At 36.4% G+C, this 24,652-nt stretch overlaps 2 protein-coding genes across 6 annotated transcripts in view; one reads left to right on the forward strand and one right to left on the reverse strand.

Moving 5' to 3' along the window:
* betaCOP (coatomer subunit beta) overlaps positions 1 to 14,325 on the reverse strand; it is a 54,765-nt gene extending 40,440 nt beyond the window's left edge. For 2 of the 3 annotated variants that reach the window (XM_083110884.1, XM_083110869.1), the window contains exons 1-6: positions 14,153 to 14,279; positions 10,216 to 10,331; positions 8,263 to 8,492; positions 7,104 to 7,273; positions 5,008 to 5,215; positions 2,375 to 2,512 (exon numbers count right to left, since the gene is read on the reverse strand). In XM_083110884.1, coding sequence (XP_082967010.1) covers positions 2,375 to 2,512; positions 5,008 to 5,215; positions 7,104 to 7,273; positions 8,263 to 8,492; positions 10,216 to 10,306 — 837 coding nt within the window. In that variant the 5' untranslated portion in view covers positions 10,307 to 10,331; positions 14,153 to 14,279. Of the gene's footprint in view, positions 1 to 2,374; positions 2,513 to 5,007; positions 5,216 to 7,103; positions 7,274 to 8,262; positions 8,493 to 10,215; positions 10,332 to 14,152 lie in introns of all 3 variants that reach the window. The other variant, XM_083110878.1, reaches the window with a different exon arrangement.
* Positions 14,326 to 14,649: 324 nt separating this feature from the next.
* The window catches only part of Dbp45A (putative ATP-dependent RNA helicase Dbp45A), a 38,616-nt gene continuing 28,613 nt past the window's right edge, over positions 14,650 to 24,652 (forward strand). For 2 of the 3 annotated variants that reach the window (XM_083127150.1, XM_083127171.1), the window contains exons 1-2: positions 14,650 to 14,777; positions 23,011 to 23,204. In XM_083127150.1, the coding sequence (XP_082983276.1) occupies positions 14,693 to 14,777; positions 23,011 to 23,204 (279 nt within the window). In that variant the 5' untranslated portion in view covers positions 14,650 to 14,692. The remainder of the gene's footprint in view (positions 14,778 to 23,010; positions 23,205 to 24,652) is intronic. The other variant, XM_083127161.1, reaches the window with a different exon arrangement.

Consider the following 24,652-nt stretch of genomic DNA (forward strand, 5'->3'; position numbering starts at 1 on the left):
AAAGACAGTGTAGAAAGGATTTTCAAAGAGATACACCAACATGACTTGCCATTACTTGAATTAGGAATAAATTTAAAGCAGATGACGCTGTTTTAAGATGTCAATAAACATTGTTCCAGAAAATCGAGAATGTCCACGACTTTTACAAGGGAAATGAAGCTACCGAATATGTTCATCAAAGGTGAAGGCTTTGCAATAAAAATGCATAGTTTTGTCACTATTAACCTATAAAATTTGACACTTGAAAAAATGCTGGGAAATCATCAGTGAAAGAATGATTTGGTGTTTTAATTCCACTTTATGCACAGTAAGGCTAAATGGGACTGGACCTACTGTTTAAAGTAAGAACTTAACCACTATGTGCCTCCATCATCGGTGAGAGAAATTATCTTCTTTACAACTTCGGCCTGGGATAATCCCCAACCTTCACTCTTGAGGATGAATTGATATTGTCCTCACTTGGGTTCATTTTAACCCTTAATTATCTAGGAAACAATCCAAGTTGTTCCTAACCTGGAAACATTACTTTTCTTGGTATTTTCAAATAAATTTCCAGATCACCTAGGAACATGCTTTAACTTTGTTTACTACACATACATATTCAATGGAAATATGGATGAAAGGTTCCAGTTACAAGAAACAACATATTCTGAAGTATTTCTCTTTTCATTCATCATTAGCAATGCAGAAACACAAAATTTCTCGAACACAATATTTCTCTTTTACTTACAACAACCTGTTGTGTCAAATTAGGATTTATGTGAAAAAAACACATTCCACCGCATGTCCAGGGAACACATGGAACTTGTCGCATCTCCTTGGTTTGAAAAGTTGCATTTATTCCTAAAGGTTTGTTTCTAGGAGACGTGTGTATGCCTGTCACTTGGGTCTGAAAGTCCTCTTTTATGCAACTATATGTATGTTCACCATTTTCTGAATAGATGCATTGTTTGACTTGAATAAATAACATCTTTGTAAAAGGCAAAGTGTTCCCCTGTGCTTAGTACCATGCCATGAAGGCGTATAGGGGGTGTGGGGGTAACATAACGCCCCACACTTTCTTGATCCGGTCGTGAGTGGGGGTGATGTGATCAGCATCACGCCCCTGACCACTTTTACCCCCCCCCCCCCCCCCAGGGTTTCCCTCAGGTACCCATGTTATTCGACGCTGGGTGGGCACCGGGGCTGCTTCCAACATTAGAAAAGTTCACGGATTTGAACCGGCCGGGGCTCGAACCCGGGACCTCTAGCATGGTAGTCAGATGCGTTACCGACTGAGCCACCGTGGCCATCTAACATCTTTGTATGCCACTGAAATTTCTTGTGGTAATTTCCCATTTTGCAATAATGTTTTCTTCGAAAATTCGATAAGCCACAAGTAGGTGCTGATTTCAAAACTTTATTTACCATGCAAACCGCTCTCCTAGGGTATTTATTTACCATAAATTTGTGTCCTTAGCCATGGGTCATTTCTTTTTACTTTTCCATATTTTACAGGATTCCCAGGTCAGGTTAGAAGCTCTGTACCTGTATACGCAAGCTGCACAAACAATTTCTTTTATTGTAGTTTTAACTTTGTCAGTGCTTCTGCAATGGGATCTGTTGCCTTTGGAACACTGTCAACGCCAACAGTTAGAGCAATGGCATGGTATGCCAGAAACCCAGGTTTGAGCCTTGGTTGCATTTTTCGCTGAAATTTCTAAGTAGTGCATCTCCAGGGTGTCTACTAAATTAACAAATCCAATATTAATGACCTTTCCTTGGACATTCTTTCTTTTTTCTTGACATTCTTTCCCTTTTCTGAACGTTCATTTAATCACTCCCTACTTAGGTATAGTTGGAAATCAAGAAAATAGATATTTTAATTCAATGAAAAATGTCTACCACAAAGTCAGTAAAGACGAAAACTGAAGCTGCACTTTCCTTAACAAGATATTTAGATTTGCTTTAATTATTAATGCATGTAAAAATTAATGCTCAGACTTCAACCTGGGTTCGGAATGGCCACATTACTTTATTTAATATTTTTCAAAGTTCATGCAAGAAACAAACAAAATGAACAAATCTTAACCACAACTTAATACAATTTTAGATTTCCAAATATTCAATTTTATCAAATTACAGTACAGGTATATAACAATGTAAATTCACAATATTGTATAAATTCTTGACCACAAGCATAATTTTGACTTTTTCTTGATCTACTAATTGTTGATTTCTTGACATTCTTGACTGGTTGACACCCTGCTCTCATGTGTGTGCCATCACAGTAAGGCGATATTTTGTGAAACACTGCTGTCCTGCAATGTGTGTACTAAATTCAATCATCACTTCCATTTTTCCAAAATTTACATCGACATTTATGCTTTCTTACCTTGATAGCAGTTGGAGCATTGGAGAGTGTAACCAACGTGCCAGCTGCTTCATATCTTACAGCTGCACTTGTGGAATTCAAAAGGTTGTAGATGCATCGAATGAAACGGGACCTCTCAGTAGGATTTGCATGGCACACCTGTGAAAGAATAGTGGTTGATTGATTGATTGATTTAGTTTATTTTACTTCGCGTTTTGTGCCTGTTGGCTAATTTGCGAAGATGGGGATGAGTGATGAAACTGATGAATGGACATTCACAAACAACCAAGCCCGACCGGGATTCGAACCCGGGACCCTTGGCGTCACAGTGCGATGTGCTAACCACTCGGCCACAGGGTTGGGCAAAAAGAATAGTGGTGTAAGTACTACCTTTTCAACCCTTCATGATACTGCAAGTACTCATTGTAATGCCCAGAAGTGCAGCATTTTGACTATAGTGCTTAATTTTTTGCCTTCTTTAGTGAGAATTGAATGGTAACACACTCACTGTAAAAATATAAAGTTCTCTCCCTAGCCATGCATTCTCGATCTCGGTGGAGGTGAGTATGCTCTGATCATCACCAGGAAGCACTATCGTGAGAAGCCAGGTTTTGCCCAAAGTCACTTATACAAGAGCATAAAATTCCTAAATTTTCCAATTCAGTGCTTCAAAAACATACTTTTTTTTCCATATTTCAAGTTCGCTTATTGAAATTTCAATTTCCTTTTATAAAAATAATGAGTGCAATATATATATTTTATTGTTTGTGTTATTTCTGTATCACATGTATCATTAATCAGAATAATAAACATGCCATAATATTTTTTTATTTGTTGCTAGAAAATTTCTAAAATTTTTGTTGATATAGTACAGTCTGCCATCTATTAAAATGTATTGCATAGTTATTCATGCTGCTACCAGTTGAGCCTTCTTTAGGAATGCCACTCTGGCACAAGAATTAATTACTTTTAATACAGTCTTGTATTAATTAATGCATAAATGTCTTAAGATCATATTTCAAAAAATGTGTAGCTTTATCTTAGCTGGATTCATGGCTTTCTTAGACAATATTTGCCAAGAAAAAAAGCTGGCTCATGAAGAAAGGGTTGGCGCCTGAATTAGTTTTAGCTTTTTATACTCTTGGGCATAGGTATGAGGAATTACCAATTGTGAGATTTTCATGCAAACTAAAACAGTGTTTTGAGATTAGCAAAACATACCGATTTTGTATGAATGAATGAATCATTCAGTTTTTCTTGAAATGTTTGTCACTTTATACCAGAACAGTATAGCAGTTACAAGCACAGGTAATTTATATAGTGGTACTTTATTGTATTCGTAAAAATTTTATTTCATGCCATACCTAAAATTTACTTTACTTACATAAACATTTTATTTATAACTAGCTCATTACCTGGCGTTGCCCGGGTATTTATTTATCCCAATCTTCCATTAGATAGGAAAATAATGATTTCTAACTATACTGTAAAATGTAACTAACTATATTTACAGATATTTAAAAGTATAAGTACACTATACAAATTATAAAGTAAAATCTTTTACAAATTCACTATAATAGTAACTTAACTCCAAACTTGATTATAAACAACATTCTTAGTTTTTCCTCCAGGAGCAAGAATAAATAAATTGAACAACATTGGGAGTGTCACTATTCATCTTAGCGACCCCGAAAGCTATCTGTCGTTTTCAATTATTTTTACATGTCACCCCTTCCCACCCACACCCATAGGGATGCCAGCGGTGTCTTACCTCCACAGTATTTCTTTTCAGAATGTAAGTAACATGTGTACCAAGTTTGGTTGAAATTGCTCCAGGCATTCGAGAGTTAGGTCATCTTTGACATTTTACTTCTCACCCCTCCTCCCGATAGGTGATGAACTTGGGAGTCACTATTAATCTTAGAGACCCTGAAAAGTATGGATTCCACACTAATATAGGTCATTTTCTATTATTTTTACATGTCACCCCCTTCTCAATCCCCACCCCTAGGGGTGCCAGGGGTGTCTTAACCCCCACAGTATTTCTTTCCAGATTGTAATAAGTCATATGTGTACCAAGTTTAATTGAAATTGCTCCAGGCGTTCGAGAGTTATGCCGGAACAAACATACATCCATTTTTATATACATAAAAATAATAATAATATAGATTCATGTAGATAATAGAATTTCTAAATATTTTTATAGTACTAACAAGGCAGCACATTCACTGATGCACATTAATACAAGAACAATTAAGCACTGAATGACTTCCCATCATAAATAAAAGTCTAATGTTTATAAGTACTTGTGGACTTTTTATGTGATGAGGATGAATGAAGAGTAGGGTGAATACATGAAAGAACAAGTACAATGAAACATTTCATGCTCTGGATAAGACTAAAATATACACAGCCATATGTGAAAATTATAGTGAGGGCAAGGTTATGTATTTACTTCAGTTGGTAGAATTCTGGCATGAAATGTCAAGAATCCCATGTGCATTTATTGATCAATTTTTGTAATTTTTTGGCATGTTATTTAAAAAATACTGAAAAAGAGCATTACAATAATAGGATAGAGGATTTGCTTCCTGAAAGAATATATGAAGCTACAAAAATGTATTAAAATCATTAAAAAATTAATTTTCTATTACCTTATATATTAACTCTACTATAACAAGTTGAAGAATGTCACCAAATGTTGTAACTTGGTCCAAGCAGGAGGCAAGGTACTGAAGAGCTCTTTCCTGATCAGCGTGAAGCAGCATAAGGAAGGCATTCCTCTTGCAGGACATATCCTGCTCCCCTTCCAAAAATGTGGCTATCAGCTCCGGGGCATCAGGAATCAAGAACTCAAAATTCCTATAAATAGAAGATTGATTGATTGATTTAGTTTATTTTACTTCGTGTCTTGTGCCTCTTGGCTAATTTGCGAAGATGGGGATGAGTGATGAAATTGATGAATGGACAAACAACCAAGCCTGAGCGGGATTCGATCCCAGGACCCTTGGCGTCGCAGCGCGATGTGCTAACCACTCGGCCACAGGGTCCGACTATAAATAGAAGAGTATAACTTGAAGAAGGAGTGCAGGTTCAAGTAGGCCATCAGGGTAGAAAGGTATTATAAAAAACAATCTATTTTGTACAAAAAAATGTTAACAATTCTTACATTTACACTTAATAAATATCTTTAAAACAACTGTAGCTGAGTCAAACAGTACCAACTGATATCACAATCAGAAATATTAACCCCCAAGCCGGAATTTTAATACCCAGAAGTCTAGCGCCTGGGCGGTAATTTTAAACTCAGAAACACGGTAGATTCACACAGCATTATTCAAAATACTGAATCTTCGGGACCACTAATGGAATTCAATTGAAACTTTAACATAAGTAAATCACATATCCATGGGTTTATTAAACCTGCAAACATTGTTCAGAAAATATAAATACAATAATACAATCTCCCCACTATCCTGTTTTACGAAAAACTACCACAAACAAGGGACAAACAAAAGTAACTTTCGAAATATTTTTGCAAAATGACACTAGGTGGCAGTAAAATACAGTCTCACTAGCAAGCAGAAGAAAATTAGTTTCTTTCCGTGCCAATAGATGGCACGGCACAGGCATTCCTTTAGAGCCATGATGCGGACGTATGGTGTACGTCAAACCGCCCATGGTAGAAATGTGTAGGTTAGTACGCTGTATGTAAAAACGGCTTTAGGGGTTAAAAAATCATTATGTACCACGAAAATGCATAGCTAGGCTAACCTAACCCTGGAAAATGAATATGAATCTAAAATTACATATTTCAAAAATTAAACTCAATGCTTAACAAAGGGCCAAAGTGGCTTTCTATCATTGGATTATCCAATGTCAGTGCACAGAGTCCCACTGCCGCTGTTTTCTGGCTTTTGAGACTGGAGCCCGCTACTTCTTCCCTTCAAGTAGCTCCCCAATTGTCCTCACGATGCTGGGTAAATTACAAAATTTTGGGGGCTCCAACAGGAATGAAACCTGGGACACTCACACCAAAGATAACATCATTAAGCCTTGTTTCCACGATATGAAAAACTTGGTCAGCACATTCATTTTTTCACACCAAAGACGAGAGAGATAACCATTTGGCTACATGCGAGCCCTAATTACATATTTCATGCATATAATTTTATTTCAGTCACAGTATACTTAGTGTTAATTATTATAAAGGACTGATAAGATTGGTAGAGAGAGTTGCAAAAACACTATAACTTAAAATTGAGAGGTATGGTGCACATACAATGCAATTAGGGCTGAGAAGATATGGATGTCGATGTATCAGTATCAGCTAATACCAGTAGTAAATACTGGAAAGATCGGTTCAAATTTAATCAATGCTATTGGCCAATAGTTTTCAAGAATCCAGATGTCTTTTGGGGCCCATGAAACACTTTTATCCTAGGAATTACGCAAAATGGATCATTTTCATTATTTTGGCAAGATCACTGCAGATTTTGTGATAAAAAAATTTTCTTACGTGAAATTATGGATATTTTAAAGTAAAAAATTGGAAAGCTTGATATGGCTTATTTCCAATTACATTGTAAAATTTATAAATATTTTGAACTAGTTTAAATTGTTTCAGTTTCCAAGTATCAGCATCACTGGAAATCGGTAAGAGTATTGATATTTGTATCGGGTCAAAGGGATTGTTCCAGTGGACACAGACTTGATTAAAAAAAATTACAAAAGCATGTTTAAGACTTACCTGTAAATGGTGAATATTGCAAGAACGGCATTTCTTCTTACATAAGAATGACGATGTTCCAAGCAAGCACGAATGGCTGGCATCAAAGGCTCCAAGAGTTCAGGTTCTTTGAGTTTGCACAGGAACCTCAGTGTTGAGCCCCTGATGAATTCATTGGGATGCTGAAGATCCTGCAAGGCAAAAATAACTAGTAACTAACTCTATTAAAACTAAAAGCCAAATCACATGGAACTGGATTTCCAGTAGGAATGCCCTAGTTGGAGCTGGACTAGCTACCCATCTGCTAGTTTTCGCCTCACACGAGACTTGTTACCATACTTGTCGGGATACTTTTGTTCCCATAAGACATTGCACAGAGCAGAGAATCTAAAAAGATGGACAAGCGATTTGAAGAACGCTTGTTATTAAACGCTAAGTATTAAAAAATTATAAAAGTATGAACTAGAAATTGGATCGAAAGAAAATATGGTAATCAATGCGTACTGAACAAGCATTTTAATGAACATGCATATTCATACATGAAATTCGCAAGATTCATTCATAAAAAAAAAAATGTTCAACTAAATATGTTCTACATTTAATACATTTGTAATAATACAGATTTTCAAAATCTGCTAATCATATTTGTCATGTACAAATCTTATTGCTTTGCATAAATACCTAAATATTAATGAACTGAATACGAATGCACATAATGTATGTTTTATTTTTTCTTTTATCGAGAAGCGAACAAAGACAAGCAACACTCTGAAACCACAGACAAAAACTTTCCTTTGTCAAATTCACAGATTATCTTCACATGGCCAAACTTCTCTCTGGTTGGTTGTTCTACCACAGAATCCAGCCAAGAAAGCCAGATGCAATTAGAACACGATCTAATCGTCAAAACCAGTCAAGCAGCCAGCCCTACGGCTATGATTTCCACCCAGGTAGCGAGTTCAGTGCCAACTAGGGCATTCCTACTGGAAATCCAATTCCGTGATTCTGCCTTAAATCTCCATTCACGTGACCTTGGATCTAGTTCAGAACATGGAAGGAAGATGACTTTTTTATGAGCACTTTCTAAAAAATAAATCAGCAATCTAAGCTTGAAATAAACATGTCAACAGAAATAACAAATGAAAAGAGGGGAATAAATGGGAGTCAACTGGGTACTAACCTTTCTGTAAGCATCGCACACTAAGATCATTTCTTGCATAAGTTTCCCATCTGGTGTGGTTTTAGGAACTATCTCCCAAAATATCAGAAGAAGTTTCTTAATTGTGTGGTCCTGAAGAGGCAACACAAAACGAATAATTGTCATCAGAAGACCAGGGAGCCTCTCCCCACTCACTATCATGTGTATAGTTTTCTTCAAGGCTTCTATCTTAAGCCTTACATCACCTTTTTCTGTAAGAGAATCCAGAATGAATGGAAGCATATATACGAAAAAGTCTTAAATTCTACACAATAGTGGTTATCCCTTAATACTGATGAAAGTAGACAAAAAAATTAGACAAAATAACCTAGCCTGTGCTTTATGTTCTAGGGACTTTTCAAACTGAAGCAACAAGCGATATGTTGCTTGCAAGTGAATTCTCGGTAACCAATAAGCAACCATTCAAACCAAAGCCGCATGATAAGCTGCACGTGTTGCTTGTCAATTTCTTGTTGCCAGACTGGGCTGTTCTCAATGGTGAGCATCGTGTTGCCCCAGTCTGTTCTTCGCACACTCATGGTGAATGCTTGCTTATAGACTGAAGGAATCTGTGTAACTTGTCAGTTCAGTGTGACTCTGCACTGTCACTTGTCACAAGTTGCTTTGGTTTGAAATCTCCCATATTCTGACTATGGATATGCATACAAAATAGTGAAAATGCAAAAGTTTGCTGCTCATTGTATGTTAAAGTCAAGTCATCTCCAGAATCAAAACTATGAGGCTGGTGAACATATTGTACCCCACGGAAATTCCAACTTTTTTCTTTCCAATCTGCACATTTCAATGTTTTAAAGTGCCTGAAAGTGATTTTAACATGCAGAAACCACAAAGAAGCGAGATATTTATATTCGAAATGTGACCATGGCATGTCTACATCTTCGCATCCCAGAACAATTTCACCACTTATTTGAAGAAATTTTCGTCATGCACGCACGAAATCAACAGCAGATATCAAAGGAAAACACGTAATTACCATCACCATGAAAAAAAGTGTAAATTTTTAAAAATAATGTCTGCTACACTTCACACATTTCTTGTTCTTGGCAACTCACACATGTACACGCAGGCTCTCTATTGAAGAAATCATAGAACAACGTGACAATGTGTTTGATACCACACTTTTCACTCACTACGTTCACTTTAACGATATTTATGCTAAGAGAACCAAACCTAACAACGTAGGCTTTCCTCGTATGCATGATGTCATAAATCATATCTCATAAAATCACCAATTACTCGCTTATAATGCATTTCTGCACGGTAAAAACAACAAAAAACGTTCATATGAATAACAATCTTTCCAACCCACTAAAAATTTTCAAATTTCTCACGGGGAAACAGAGGGCCACCATCACTAAAACTATTAATCAATTATACATTTCTGGCTTTAAGACCTTACTTGTATGAATTTATTTAAAAATAACTCTTCATATTCGTGTGATACATGTAATGAAAAGTGAATTTTTGATTAAATTTGACAGTGCAAATACTGTTTCTTGTCATGATAAACAGGAGTCACAGCTTTTGAATAAAAAAATAAAGCATTCTTTATGGTTGTTTTCTCATGAATTTTACCTAATTACCAGTTGTTCCACTTTTGAAATTGAGATAAAGGTACAAACGTGACACAACTAAAATACAGTGTGGTGTAATACAAATTTCTTGGTCAACAAAATGTAAATGGCATCGTCAATTATGTGACCAAAAAATATTCCATGTCCTTGTGCCAAAAAAAACTACAACATGCTTATTTTCCATCATGTTTATAAGTATAAGAAAGTGGAAGCCACCAAAAGTAACGATTCAATTATCTAAGAAAGGTGTCACAGTATAAGGTGCTCACTTATTCCAAGGCAAACATTGAGAATATGCTATTAGAGTTGATTACATTCAGCTATGATGACTGGAACTTACCGAGATCCAATTTCAGCTGCATTTCATTTGGTGGTTCCGAGTCCATGGGAACATTGATCAAGGTATAACATGGTTGCTCTGCCAAAGCCATTTTCAAATATTGTGAGTTATCTCAGCTGAAAATAGAATGAACAGATAAATGTTATTTTTTTCTTCCCATGACAAGAGCCATTTTCAATGTGTAAACAAAAATAATAAGAAAAATCCAAACTGAAATTATACCACTGGTTTCGATGTTATTCCTAGCAAGTGAAAAGAATATTCAGAACTATTTTGTAAACTAACAAATAAATAGGCTACAACAACTGAGAAAGTAACTGTCAAACCATTACCTCTTTGGGGCCACAGAGAACAAAGAATTTATAAACACATAATGTGGCAACTTGAAAATTGATGATTAAGAATTGGTAAAGTATAAATAGAGTATATACCTTCATAGTACAAACAAAACAATGTAATTAAGCTGCTATTTTCTACAGCTTACTTATTGTTTACAATAAAATTGGCACAATTTGATAATCATTTTTAGACAGAATTTATTCTTACCTTGCTAACTGTAAGCTTAAAAGGTGTTTTCTCCAAGTTGAACAAATAGTAAGGTCAGTTTGAGTGGAACTTGGAGAATAATTGTAAAATTGAACTTCGAAAACTAACATAAAATAAACAAAATATAGTAGAAATAGTAAATTGGTTTGGCCTTAAACTAGGAATGCAAGATTCTGTAATGGGAAACCAGGAGATCTGACAAAAAAAGAAGAAGAAATATATTTTTCTAGTGCAGTCACCAGAAAAAAATATCAGATATTTTCTACGAGTTACATTCTCAAATAACATTACACCATACATTACCAATGATCATTAAGCTGACAAGAACACAAGTTTTTAACATTTTATGCATAATAGCTACATTTGTATTTTACATGCTCAGGTTTTAAACTTGAAATACCTGAAAACTAGGGCTGAGCAGATACTATTACCAATTCCTACCTCTTTACCTGAATAAACAATGCCTCTCAATTCTGTTACAGAGCTAAAAATTATGTGACCAAGAGTCATTGTAGTTTTTAGTTACAATAATGGACCAGTTTGAATCATATGAAGGAAACGAAAAGATACTGAATGAAAATATAATTTGAAAGCAAAAACAAACCTGGAACAAACAGGAATCTCAAAAGCATTTTTGGGACAGTGAACATATTTATATAAATATTTATAAAAACGGAACTGTCCTGGGTTGGGCAATCCTAGTTTTAAACACACTAAATACTTTCAAAAATGTATAAAAATTCTAGAAATTTTGAGTGAGATGGTTACATACAGGGTCTACAGATTAAACTGCGACCAAATCTAGAAATATGTATGACCAGTATGCTAACATTTTTTTAGAACTTTTCAATGTTGTCACTTGTTTAGCACTGACATATTCATATTGCCTTCCAGTCAAAAATTTACTGTCTGTTTCTACTGTAGTTTACAATTAGCTTGACTTAAGGTAGGTGGTTACAGAGTGAGTAGCTTCATCAGATAGTGAAGCTAGCTTTTGAGCTATTTCACCAGGTTTTAAACTATGCATGCACATTTAGGCTAGCGAGGCAATCTCCGAAGCCCAGATTAAATACAGGAAATAATACACTAGCAAATGTGACTGATGCTTCACTCTCAAAAAACAACCGTGGGGGGAAAACGATAGTTTATGGGCACCTTTCCTTTAGACCATCAGAAGGCTTCATCCTGAAGATTCTTTCATCCAACCACCGCCTGAGGTGGCAGGGCTTACGTTTGCTGAAGACTACTGTCTTCAATCTTCCCAGTGGTGGAGCCTCACATCGATGCCAATTGTACAAAACTTGCTAATTAGCATGGGATTTTTTTCCAGGAAAGGGAAATTTTGAAACAAAACTTCTATTGCAGGAATGGGAAAAGAGTGACATGTCATAGGGTATTTGGGCCAAAACAACAATGTTCCATTGAACACATGCGAGAGGTAGCGGACCTTCAGCCAACCACGCTTTACAATGTTGATGATGTTTTGAACTCCTCGGCTGCTTTGTTTATGACTGGGGTAGTCTGACTGGCCAGGGATGACAAAGGGCAGGTCATTTAGATACTGAAAATTTAGTAGAAAATTACATTCCTTACTGTGCAGATTTTATTTAGTGTACTGAGTGAGTGAATTCTATATGTTTTGAATGATCTATGCTGGATCGTGTAGTGAACGAAAATGAGTGACATAATTGATGAACTATTGACGAAAGAATTTACTCAGCTTTTGTGTGAGGATAAGCTTCAAATCGTGAAGATATGGAGGCCTATGGAATCCCAAAGAAAAAAAGAATGGATTTGATTTGTTATTAAGCATTGTTTTTTGCCACTTTAGCTAATCGCAGCCACGAGGATGATATGATGAAGAGACATTAACAAAGAATACCCATGTTTATGCCTGGATTTGAACCCGGGACCCCTGGCATCGTAGTATGCTGTGCTAATAACCATTAATTAGTGATGGGTCGTTCGTGAACAAGTCGTTCCAAAGTAATGACTCTCTCTTGTGAGCTGTGAATGACTCATTCCCTAGAAATAAACAGCATCTTCAAAGAGTTATATGTATGCCAAGACTTCTCCCAGCCAAGCAGATGTTTCCCTAGTTATCTTTTCCATGTATTTTGTGGCATGGACGGTGGACGCATGCACCTGGGTCTTTTTGAAAGTGGACAAGATTATGCATCCATGGTGGTAGTTGGTAGTGGGGAGGGCAAGGGGGGTTCCACTCTATTTCTCTCTCCCAGTTGTAAATGAGGCAGGCTGAAACGTACCGTATACGATGAGAGGGGAGGGAGTCAATTACCCCAGGGGCGGAGCCCAGAATCGGTGGGAAATTTGGAGTCAACAATTTCAAACGACAAAATCTCAACTTTAAACGACTGTACAGTTGTAAATACTTATTTCCGCGCTCCATTTTTTTAAATTCACAATTAGGATCAAATAATCTTCAGAAAGAAATATTTTTTTTTTTGAAAATTCGAGGGTGTAGAATAGGGTACCCGACCCATTATTTGCAATTTCTAGACGTGACTGCCAAATTTTAGCTGCAGATTCGTGATTATGAGGCCAAAGTTAGTGAGTATGCCGAATTTGAAAGCAGTTGGAGATGCTTCCGGTATTGTCAATTCATACCGAAGAAACAATTCTTAACAACAAGTCTGAAGAAATAAAGATAACAGCCGTGGTCTTTATAGACTGATGACAATACAGGAAGATAAATGCGGAGTCTCTTTGAGAGTAGGATCAATGCTTGCGTGTTGTAAATAATATTAGTAGTCTCACTTCAGTACCAAATATTCGGCCCTCAATATGAAAACGACATGACATAATATGACACTGAAAGAGGTAATATTTTCGGCAGAATATTGGTTTTGGATATGGGGTGCAGAAGAAAATTGAGGGGTGCGGAAGCACCCCTTCGCGTCCCCTGTCATGGACAATTTGCCGAGCAATGCTTGAGCATCCCTTTACCCTTAATCTACAAAGAATGACACATTATTATGTAAGTTCTTTTTTTTTTAAAAAAAAAGGGTTTCCAACATAACTGCAACCAGAAAAAAGGGGAAATCAATGTAAGGAAGATTCAGTTCGTATGAGTTAGGAAGGAGTACATTACATATCATGAATCGAACATAGGGAATCTCCTTGTGCAACCAACTATTAATATCAGGCTATCGAAGGCCTGTTTTCAGTTATTATGAAACTTACACAATAGTACACAATTCACTACTTTAGTGTTGCTACATTTATAAACACAAATGCATCATACAAGTATAAAAAAGCATATTAAAGCCGGCCTGTTACGAAAACACTACACATACGTACTCCCAAAGTTCCAACATTTAAAATATTACAAGAAAAGTTTTGAAAGCAACATGAACTAACTAGTAAGTACCTTATTAATCAAAAGAAAAATTCTGGTTCTGAATATTGCATTAAAATATAGCACACTGTTTTAACTATCATTAATTAGTGAACTGGATAAGCATTACACACATACGTGTCAACATCCACACCAAACACTTGCATTACTCAAATTGCATACTGTAGATATACAATTTACGTTCAAAATATTTCAAAATATAAATGAAATATACGACCTTAATACTATGTTGTCAATAATGAAATCAAATTGTAACGTATACGTGTAATTATTATTTTTTTCTAATTGTGGATTGGATTTTGACCTACTTTGTGGATCCTTAAAGGAAAGGATGAATATATTCGATTTGTCCTGTACCGCTGTTAACAAGATAACATTGATTTCATTATCGAAGAGCAAACAATATTGCCTGCAGAAACCTAATTTATGTAATAAATCGTTTGATTGACGTTTTCGTGCTTTTTATTAATAATTCTATGTAATAATCCAATGTGAGTAGTACCCTATAAACAACATGCCCATGAGGAGAAGTTTGAAGCAAAAACTAACAGCATGGATTTTAATGACGATCTTGTTAATAAATCGTTTAAAGATCTGGAATTAAAACCATGGATAGTGAAGCAGTGTACGGAAGTAGGTAGGTAGAAGGCGGAAATTGCCAACATTTCCTTCTGTTAAATCTTGTATAAATTAAATATATTGCAGTAGGTTCCAATCCTCGGACACCTTCAGTTGACTAGATGGACGTAACGTCGACTGTTTCAGAATGACGTATTCACACTATAAAATAACCCTACAGCGGCCCTTACACGATCAATAATATTGACAATATCAGTATTGACAATACAGCCATCAATCCACGTGCCAACCAGTCTCAATACTGCCCTACCTTACACGATCAACATTATTGACAATACTTTTGTCAATAAATTTGCACAGTACCTCTCTTTCTGCCTAACGAGCAGGGTGAATCTGTGTGTTTGTGTGGTTTTATTCGGTTATTTCTGGGTTCTGTCCTTCCAAAACATGGATAATCGTACAAAAGGGTGCATAGCCATTATTTTAGCGCTTGGAACTACTCGTTGAGTGGAACGCAAACGCTGGATGAAGGAATGGTTGACTTTAACTCAACAACTTTAAAAGTTGAGTCGTAATATGTTTCTTTCTTTTATCTTGCTTCACAAAGAATATAATTTATAATTTACAAGTTACAGTAATCCATTGATCCAAACGGTTATGTACAGGTTAAACACTCTCTTCATCTGAGCACTGATTGGCGGAACATTAAATGCGTAATACAGCCGCGTTATATTTTTCAACATTTGGCATAAGAATAAAGCCGTCACAAATAAAATCGTAACACACTTCTTACCTTCACCGGAGTGCGACGTGACCTGAACTGAGTATTGATGGAAATATTGACGCTCGCCCCTACACGGTCAATAATATTGACAATATCCCCTCCACTTTCCAGTATTGATGCCTAAAAAACAGAAAATCCGGATTTTCTTCAATACTCCATCAATATCGACCGTCAATCCAATTTTTCACCTTACACGGTCAATATTATTGTCAATGTGATAAGGTATTGTCAATATTATTGATCGTGTAAGGTCCGTATACAATTTGTGAGTTTTTATTTTAAAAACGGGAGCAAGGACAACATTACCTTTGGGAAAACTAATAGTTCATTCCTATTTTGTTTATATTCCCAAACCTCACATTAGATAAATCAAAGTGAATGAACTTCACGTTTAACAACGTCTCAAGTATTATTGGTACCAGTTAAATATAGTGAAAACACATTTAGCTAATTTATTTCCGAATTATTTACATTTGTACTTAAATTATATTCATAGCGGAACATTTTTCAACTTCGGATTGTTTTTTCACTGAAAAAAGCGTAATTTTTCACATTACAAGTATTTATTGGTCGTTGCTAATTCGCTTTCGTTACACACAATATGGCGGGGAAATCTTGACTCACGTTGTCTGTTGTCAGCTGATATGCAATGTTTCCAAACTTATGAACCGAGAAATGCCGCACAAACTATTCACAAAACGTTTTTAAGCTAAAATTGATCCACAAACCATTCATGGAAGGTTAGGTTAGGTTAAGTTAGTTGGTAAATATGAGATATTGCCCGAACGGATTTCTTCAAATTTGCAGGAGAAAGTACTTACTGAAATGAGTTTCTTTAGCATTGTGGACGTTCTTGGAGGTATTTTCTTTCACGGAAAGTAAAAACTTCATAGTTTAATGCTGCTGAACAAGAATTAATCACTTTTTATGTAAGAAATTGGCATTGCCTGCCACATTATGCCGTTGTTTCCATTGTGTGCGTGCAGATGGCGAGAGCGTTGAAAGTCACGCGATCTCTGCAGTGTTTCCAAACGTGCCTTCTTTTTATGAGAATTTCTATTTTTAACTATGTTCGCCGCACTTTCTTTTTTCGATGAATACAGGGGTGAAATGAGTGCTAATGGAACCTAACCTAACCTTGTGTGAATGGTTTGTGGGGCTATCCGTGGATGGTTTTTGGGGCTAACGTCAATGGTTTGTGGGGCTACCCATGGATGGATTGGGGCTAACGTCAATGGTTTGTGGGCCTACCCGTGGATGGTTTTGGGGGCTAACGTGCATGGTTTGTGGAGATAAACATGAAAAAAAATCGAAATAGTAAGTAATTTTCCGTCATGAAGGTTTGAAACACTGCTTGTGTACTCAAAATCGACAAAACACAAGCTGGCGCGTCATGACACGCGATGATCCATTACGAGTGCACACCATATTGTCTATTACAGAAGCGGAACAACTAAGACAAATAATCAATCGTAATATGAAAAGTTGACAGTATTTTATGGAAAAAGGCATAACTTCACCTTAAAGAATGTTCCGCAAGGCAAAATAGGTAAGTACCAGTGGTAAAATTAATAAAATAAATGAGTGAAAGGTGTCCAGGCATTATCGCATATTTACCAATCGGTTATTCAAACAGAAAATTAAATTGGTGGGGGGGGGGGAACCGCTCACACGTCATCTTGTAAAACTATCGCGTGGTTGCTACACTAACACTTATTAACCAAAAAATGATAGTTTTTAGGCTAACATTGATCCCCAAACCATTCACGGAAGGTTAGATTAGGTTAGGCAAACACAGAAAATTAAATAGAAAAAAAAAATGCTCACACGTCATCTGGTAAAACTACCGCGTGGTTGCTATACTGACAGGGGGTTACATATAAACGCACTGAACATTTGATTCACGTAGTCGACGGTAATGGTGGCACGAGCTATCGTGCAACAGAGATACATTAATGTCGAAAATTACATTATTTACCGGCCGAATAAGCTGCACAAATAAAATAAAAAAACACTATTCCCAGCTTCCAAAAGTCCACAGGAACTCAATTCCGTAAGTACTTTCCCGTCATTTCTCCTGTAAATTTGAAGAAATGTGTTTTCACTATATCTAACTGTTACCGTATTATTTTGCAAGCAACTGGGCATAAAATTTCCGAATATTAACTGTTTCTTATGCATTAGAGTTTGGCATTTGTGCTTGTTACTTGAATAAATTTGGAAGGTTGATAATATATATAGCTAACATAAAACTGAACTCTATGGTACAACAAACCTGTGAGGGCTAAGCTGACATTGGCTGACATAGGGTCAGTGGATTGGTCCTATTGTTGGGAGTTCTAACCCAGAGCCAGTGTTCGATATCAAGTGGAGGCTCTTAGTGTTTGGGGCGTCACTTTAAACTGTAGGTTAGGGTGGGCCGATTTTTTTTTTTAAATTCAACTATGGCTATATTGAAAAAGTTGTGACTAGTATCACTTACATTCCTCACCAAATAAGAAGATTTTTAAACAAAAATTTTTCAAAACGTTCACCGGGATAGTAAGGAAAGGCTAGTAAACTAGCCCAGTAATACTTAAAAATATTTTTTCACTATTCTAAAACATTCAACCTAACCCTGTTAACAAAATATAATTTTATTATATTGCCTGTAATACTAACAGAATTTACATACAACCTGGCAACAGCACACACAGTCAAGTTAAGACACGTTTACTCTGTATGAATGCATTACCTTTAAATATTCACAAATCAGTTGATGTTTGTTAGCACTGCTGTTCGGATGTGTTGTGTTCTAACTAGTGTGCGTTCGTTCATACTACATAATAATTAAGTTTGTGTGTTTAATTGAAATGTCGTTACTTTGAACTAATTAACAATGTCGAAGAAAACACGTGCAAATGTTAGTATGTACTTATTCGGAACCGAAAAAGACATTTTACCGGAAAAAAACTAATGTGTTGCCAACTTTTGAAGACATGATACGATATTTTCAAAGTGTTTATTTGAAGCTGAAAGGCGAAGGAAGCAAGCAGCCAGAAACAAGATCGGTTGCTGACATTGTTGCCACTAAACTTGAAGATATTTGGAATAGAGCATCTCTGCCAATTGTTTCCCATAAAAGAATAGTGGATATGATTGTACTGTACAATAATAAATATCAAACAGTTATTACGCCACTCAAAAGTAGAAAGACAACATTTTGAAATAAAAAATTACAAATATTCATAGATGACGCCAAACAATTATTTGATATTTGTTCTTGTAAATGTTTGAACAGATTAACCTGCAACTGCGAGAAGACAAAGAAGATGCCTGAATTAGAATGGAGATTCATAGATGATCAGAGAAGTGAAAGAAAAATGGCAATTGGTAACATAGACAGACAGGTAACGGCTAAGCTGAAAAAGAAAATGGACAGAAAATTTAACGAGTGTCAGCCAAAATTTGAGAACGTGATTAAGGAACCTGTAGCAGGTCCCAGTGGATTCTGTGATGACAAAGTCTCTAATATAACTTTGGTATCTAGTGACAGTTCTTTGAGTACAGTTTCAAATGATAAAGATTTCATGGGGTCTTATTCCCTTGAAAAGTGACCAAAACTGACAGATAATAATTCTCATAAAATACTTTCTCTGGCCCATATGGCAAAAGCCACCGAATTGACAGGTGTGTGTAGTCGCACTGCAGCTAAAATAGCAAATGCCATCTTGGAAGATGTAAATCTTATTTCAAAAGACGATGCAGCCTTAGTTGTGGATAAAAATAAAATTCGAAGAGAAGTTAATAAAAATAGATGTCAATTTGAAGAAGTTAAAGAGGATGGGATAGCTTCCATTAAAGGCCTCTACTTTGACGGGAGAAAAGATCAAACCATGTTCCTGGAAAATGGTAGCTGGAGTATTAAAACTGAAGAACACATAGCGTTAATTGAAGAACAAGGAAGTTTGTTTTTCAGACATATAGCTCTCACACGGTCATGCGCGAGTGATATTGCTGAAGGAATTATGAGGTACATTAATACTCATAATGTGGACTTATCACAACTAATGGTTATCGGATATGGTGGGACTAACGTCAATACCCGTTGCAAAGGTGGGGTGATCCGGTTGATGGAAACTCATCTAAATAGACCATTACAGTGGAGTGTTTGCCTTTTACATGCTAATGAGCTACCACTGCGACATATCTTACAAAAAATAGATGGCCACACAAAGGGTCCTTATACTTACTCAGGACCAATCGGTTCTCACCTTGCTGACTGTGAGAAAATGGCCACTGTTAATTTCGAATCAATCGAAATGAATTTGCCTTGCGTAGATGAAAATGATCTAAGCACTGACCAACAATATTTGTTCAAGATGTGTCAGGCGATCGGAAAGGCAACTTGTCCCAAAAGTCTTAGAAGAAAGGAATCCCGGAAAACTTTCACACTCAAGGTGGTTGACGACCGCAAACCGTATTCTGAGATTATATGTGGCAACAGAAAATTCCTCAGAGAATCTACAAATACTCACAGAATTTGTAGTGAAACTTTACTCGCATATGTGGTTTGAAATAAAGGCTCAGCCAGGACTAGACATTTATGGAATACAATTAAAATTTCAAGGGAACTACCTAATTCCATGAAGGTTATTATTGATAAAGTATTACAAGACAATGGTTATTTCAGACATCCGGAAAATCTTCTTATAGCAATGTTAACAGATTCACGTCAACACATTAGGGAGTTAGCTGTCAAAAGGATCTTTAATGCCAGAAAAAAAAATGTAAATAATAGACTTTTCAAAATACCCAAAATTAATTTTGATGCTGAAGATTATGTCGACCTCATAGACTGGTTTAATTGTACAGTAACAAAACATTTGTCTGGAGAACAAGTGTTGGACGTAGTAACAAAAGGTCCAATATTGTTTGAACACTTTCCTTGCCACACTCAAGCAGTCAAAAAGTGTGTTAAGCTAATAACAGATGCATCATCAAATGTGTGTGGTGAAAAATCTAGGGATGGTTATATACGTGCCAAGTTAAATGCAAGAAAAAACTTACCAAAATTTGAAAATAAAAAGCAATACTTCCCTGCAAGGCATTAGTAAGTGAAATTTGACTTGGAGGGTGGAACTCGAGGTGCAGCCACATTCCCGTGGTGAGTTCTTTGTTGATTTAATATTCAATGCATTTGAATAAGTCAATGATTTCCTATAAGTTGTTTTTTTTTTTTATTTTGAATATTGATTCAAGTGAAGAGTTGCACAAAATTCATACACATTAAAAGCCAACAAATGATCATCTAATGACTAGCCTGCGACAATTCAAAAAAAAAAAATCAAAAAATTCTACCCCCCAGGCTAATTATTTGTTTTTTTAACTATTTTTTCACCCAAGCATAAGCAGCCATAGACACAACTTTTCCATACTAGCCCCACTTGAATATATATTTAAAAAAAAATCATCCATTTTCGGCCCACCCTACTGTAGGTCCAGTCCCAATGAGCCTTACTGTGCATAAAGTGGACTTAAAACACCAAATCAATAAACCAGAGCCCTGTACTTTTCCTTCAGGTACCGCTACAAAAAATACATATAAGGGGAAAACAATTACTACACATTTGGCTATTGCCCTAAAACAGATGGACTTCACAAAACACAAAATAGTAAAATGTAGTACAAATAAAGTTTATTCTTTCATACAGGATGAAAAGACATCAGATGGAAATAATTACTATCTAGCCCATGTAATGAAGAAAATCTGTTGAGATTTTGCATGTATATTTTGACTAGAAGCTAATACCCCTCTTTGTACACTTTTTTTTTCCTGGGAATAGTAACATCACAGAAATTAAATATTTTTATTGACAATGTCAAAATCGTGGTAAATGAAGGGGAAAAAAAAAAGGCAGCAGGGCTCGAGCTCACACCATAAAATGGAATTAAGCTACCGTCCTTATGCACTACACCAACTTGTCACCCCTGATTTCATCCTTTCCCTCATCATACGTCAGAGGTGTCGACAGTACATGGACACAAATCAAAGTTTGGCGACCATTTGTTTAGTTTTGCCTGTTAATGCATTTGAACTTTGCCAAGCGCAACAAGTTTATTTTTACACCAATGTAGCTTTTTATTGAATTATTTCTCCTTCAGTGTGCCTGAGAAACTGTCTGGTGAAGTTCTTCCTTCCAATGAGGCAGCCATGTTTGTTCGGAAACTGCCAGTCATCTCGCTGATTCCCAGATGAATCACGGATCAAGTTCAGTGCCACTTAACCTCCAGTTGAGCAGTTGACCGCTGATGAAAAACCCAAAATTGCAGTAACCTCTAGTTATTTGCCCAACCCGAACTTTAATCTCACATTGAAAAACCGGCCCTAAATATTATTTACTGTAAGCCTAGATATAATTTGAAAGTAGCGTACACAAGCATTTCCGCTTTGCACCAAGCAACCATTCTTCGTAGAGCACAAAACTCTGGTAGATTTTAATTCAAAGCTCGAGGTTTGGACTAATTGTGTGGTACTGGCTCACCTGCTAGGTTTTGCCTCACACGATACTTGTTACCATACTTCTCGATATATACTTTTTTCCCACAAGACATGGTGCAGAGCAGACAAGCTAAAAAGTTGGACGAGCGTTACGAACGTTGTAGAAGAATAGCTACTGTTATTAAAAATTAAAATATAGTGTGGGCTAGAAATTGGCTCAAAAGATTGATTAATTGATTTGGTGTTTTAAGTCCACTTTATACACAGTAAGGCTAATTTTGTCTGGACCTACAGTTTAAAGTGGGATCCAAACCACTATGTGCCTCCACCAGGTATCGAACCCAGGACCCCTTGATTGCAAGATGACGATGCTACCACTGCACCAACGGGAAAGCAAAACTCACTCGAAAGAAATATGGTAATCAATGTGTACTCAAGAAGCCATTGAACGAACTCTGGTATGTATCTTCGTACATAAGATTCGAAGGATTTATTCATATAAATATATATATTTTGTTCAATGAAATATGTCAAACATTTAATACACTAGTAATAATAAGGATTTATTTATTACTTGTCGTATTCAAATCTCATCGCTTTGGACACATTCCTAAATCTTAATGAACTGAACTCGAATCCACACAATCTCTGTTATTTTTTCTTTCAACGAGGAGCAAACAAAAATAACCAACACTCAGAAACCACAGACCTTTACCTTGCCAAACTCACTTATTATCTTCACATGACCAAACTTTCACTCTGATTGGCTGTTCCACAGAATCTAGCAGAGAAAGCCAATTGCAGTTAGAGTATGGTCTAATCATCAAACCAGTCCCCTACTGGAAATCCAGTTGTTTGTAATTCAGCTTTTAGTCTAGATAGCAATGGGAATCAATGTACTGGCTATGCATTACCCAGTGAAATGTTGCATAAAGCTTAGTGATTAGTTGGAGAAAAAAATGTGAACCAAGGCAAATACATTGTAGTTTAAGTAAGTGATTTTAGTAAGGATGTTTTATTTTTCAGGTATAAAACGACCCACCAGTATCCAGGCTCACTGCATACCAGCAATTCTTGATGGCAAGGATTGCATTGGCTGTTCAAAAACAGGCAGTGGAAAAACACTTGCATTTGCTCTCCCAATCCTTCAGAAGCTTTCAGATGATCCGTATGGGATATTTGCTCTAGTTCTCACTCCCACAAGAGAACTTGCATTTCAGGTTTGTCAAATTTTGTTTCTCACTACTGTGAAAGCTTAAACTTATGTGCATAGACAATACAATATATTTATAATCTTGTGTGTGCAAGGGTATCTAGTGATGATAAATTTATAGTAGTGTTATATGAGAAAAGTGAAATGTTTTCCATGTATTTTCTTTGATTGTTGCATTATGGAATGTCTGGTATCATACAGTGAGTTCAATTTAAAATTGTACCCACCGTACAAGCATTATGAGAATCAATATTCATGTGCAGCAGTGATGTTCATCTTCAGCTCTACCAAGGTGTGTGGATTCATGCTCTTCAACTCTCCACGACATGGTTAAGTATGGCTTTCACAACAGCAGTTAGGTATTCGTCAATGAATTGAACATGCTGTATTTTAAAGTAATTCCCTCCCTCCCTCCCCCCCTCCCCCTCCACAAGGTCATTGGGAACTGCCTACATGCTAGATGACGTAAATTAATTGTTTAAAATGAACTATTTTGAAAAATTAAATAACTTTTTGTTCACTGATTTGCATGTTGAAAAAGTTGCTAAAAATAGTATCGTTCAAAGTAATTCTGACCTTCTTTTAGTGAATCATCAGAGCATATGTTAGTTGCCCACACACATCTAGTATTATTAGAAGGAAGAGGGGGGTATAGTGTAAGTGGGCCGCCCCTCTTAGATTTTCTTCGAATATTGCACCTTATAATTGGTTAGATTTTCACCATGGCAAATTAAACAAAGGTTGGGAGTATGTATTAAGTGTATTCAAAAAGTATCTGACTGTTGCCTGGGAAAAATTCATTACTTATCTGAAAGAGGATTATGGACTGCACACACTTCTTCCGACAGTCCTGCCATTGTTGGAAGCATTTCTGGAAGGCCTATATGGGAATTGAGTGTAGTTGAGCAGTCATGTTTTGTACAATGTCTTCTTGTGACTTAAACTGGACCCTTTTCAGCAGCATTTTCAGGTTCAAGAAGAACCAAAGTCAGAAGGAGCCATCCTGGGAGACCCTGACAAACCAGATGAATGTTGTGTTTGGCCAAGAAAACCTGAATTAGGTGCAAGTTGCTTCTGCTCTGTCATTAGCAGCTTTGGTGTGACAGGCCACATTTAGTCATCCTGTTATTTTGGCTTGATGAGGGGTTACCGGAATGGTTCACTCTCCACCAATGTGGCCTGTTTGAAGAGGTCGTACCACAGCTTAAGGCGAAGAGGGACAATTACGCACCAAGCATGCATTTATTCCAATATCGTCTGAATGAGCAATGCTACTAAAAAGATCTCCGCCAGAAATAAAGAGTATGAATTTCTCCCCATGTGGCAAGTGGAAGTGGTTTCCTAAGTTGATTATTAAGCCTTATACGATTTTTGAAATGTATGATGAATTAGTATTTACCGAATCCCATGTATTCCTTATGGGACATCAACTTCAACTTCAAGTTACGGCTCATC

Source organism: Lepisma saccharinum, chromosome 1 (genome assembly GCF_977018435.1).
Source record: "Lepisma saccharinum chromosome 1, izLepSacc3.1, whole genome shotgun sequence".
Lineage (NCBI taxonomy): Eukaryota > Metazoa > Arthropoda > Insecta > Zygentoma > Lepismatidae > Lepisma > Lepisma saccharinum.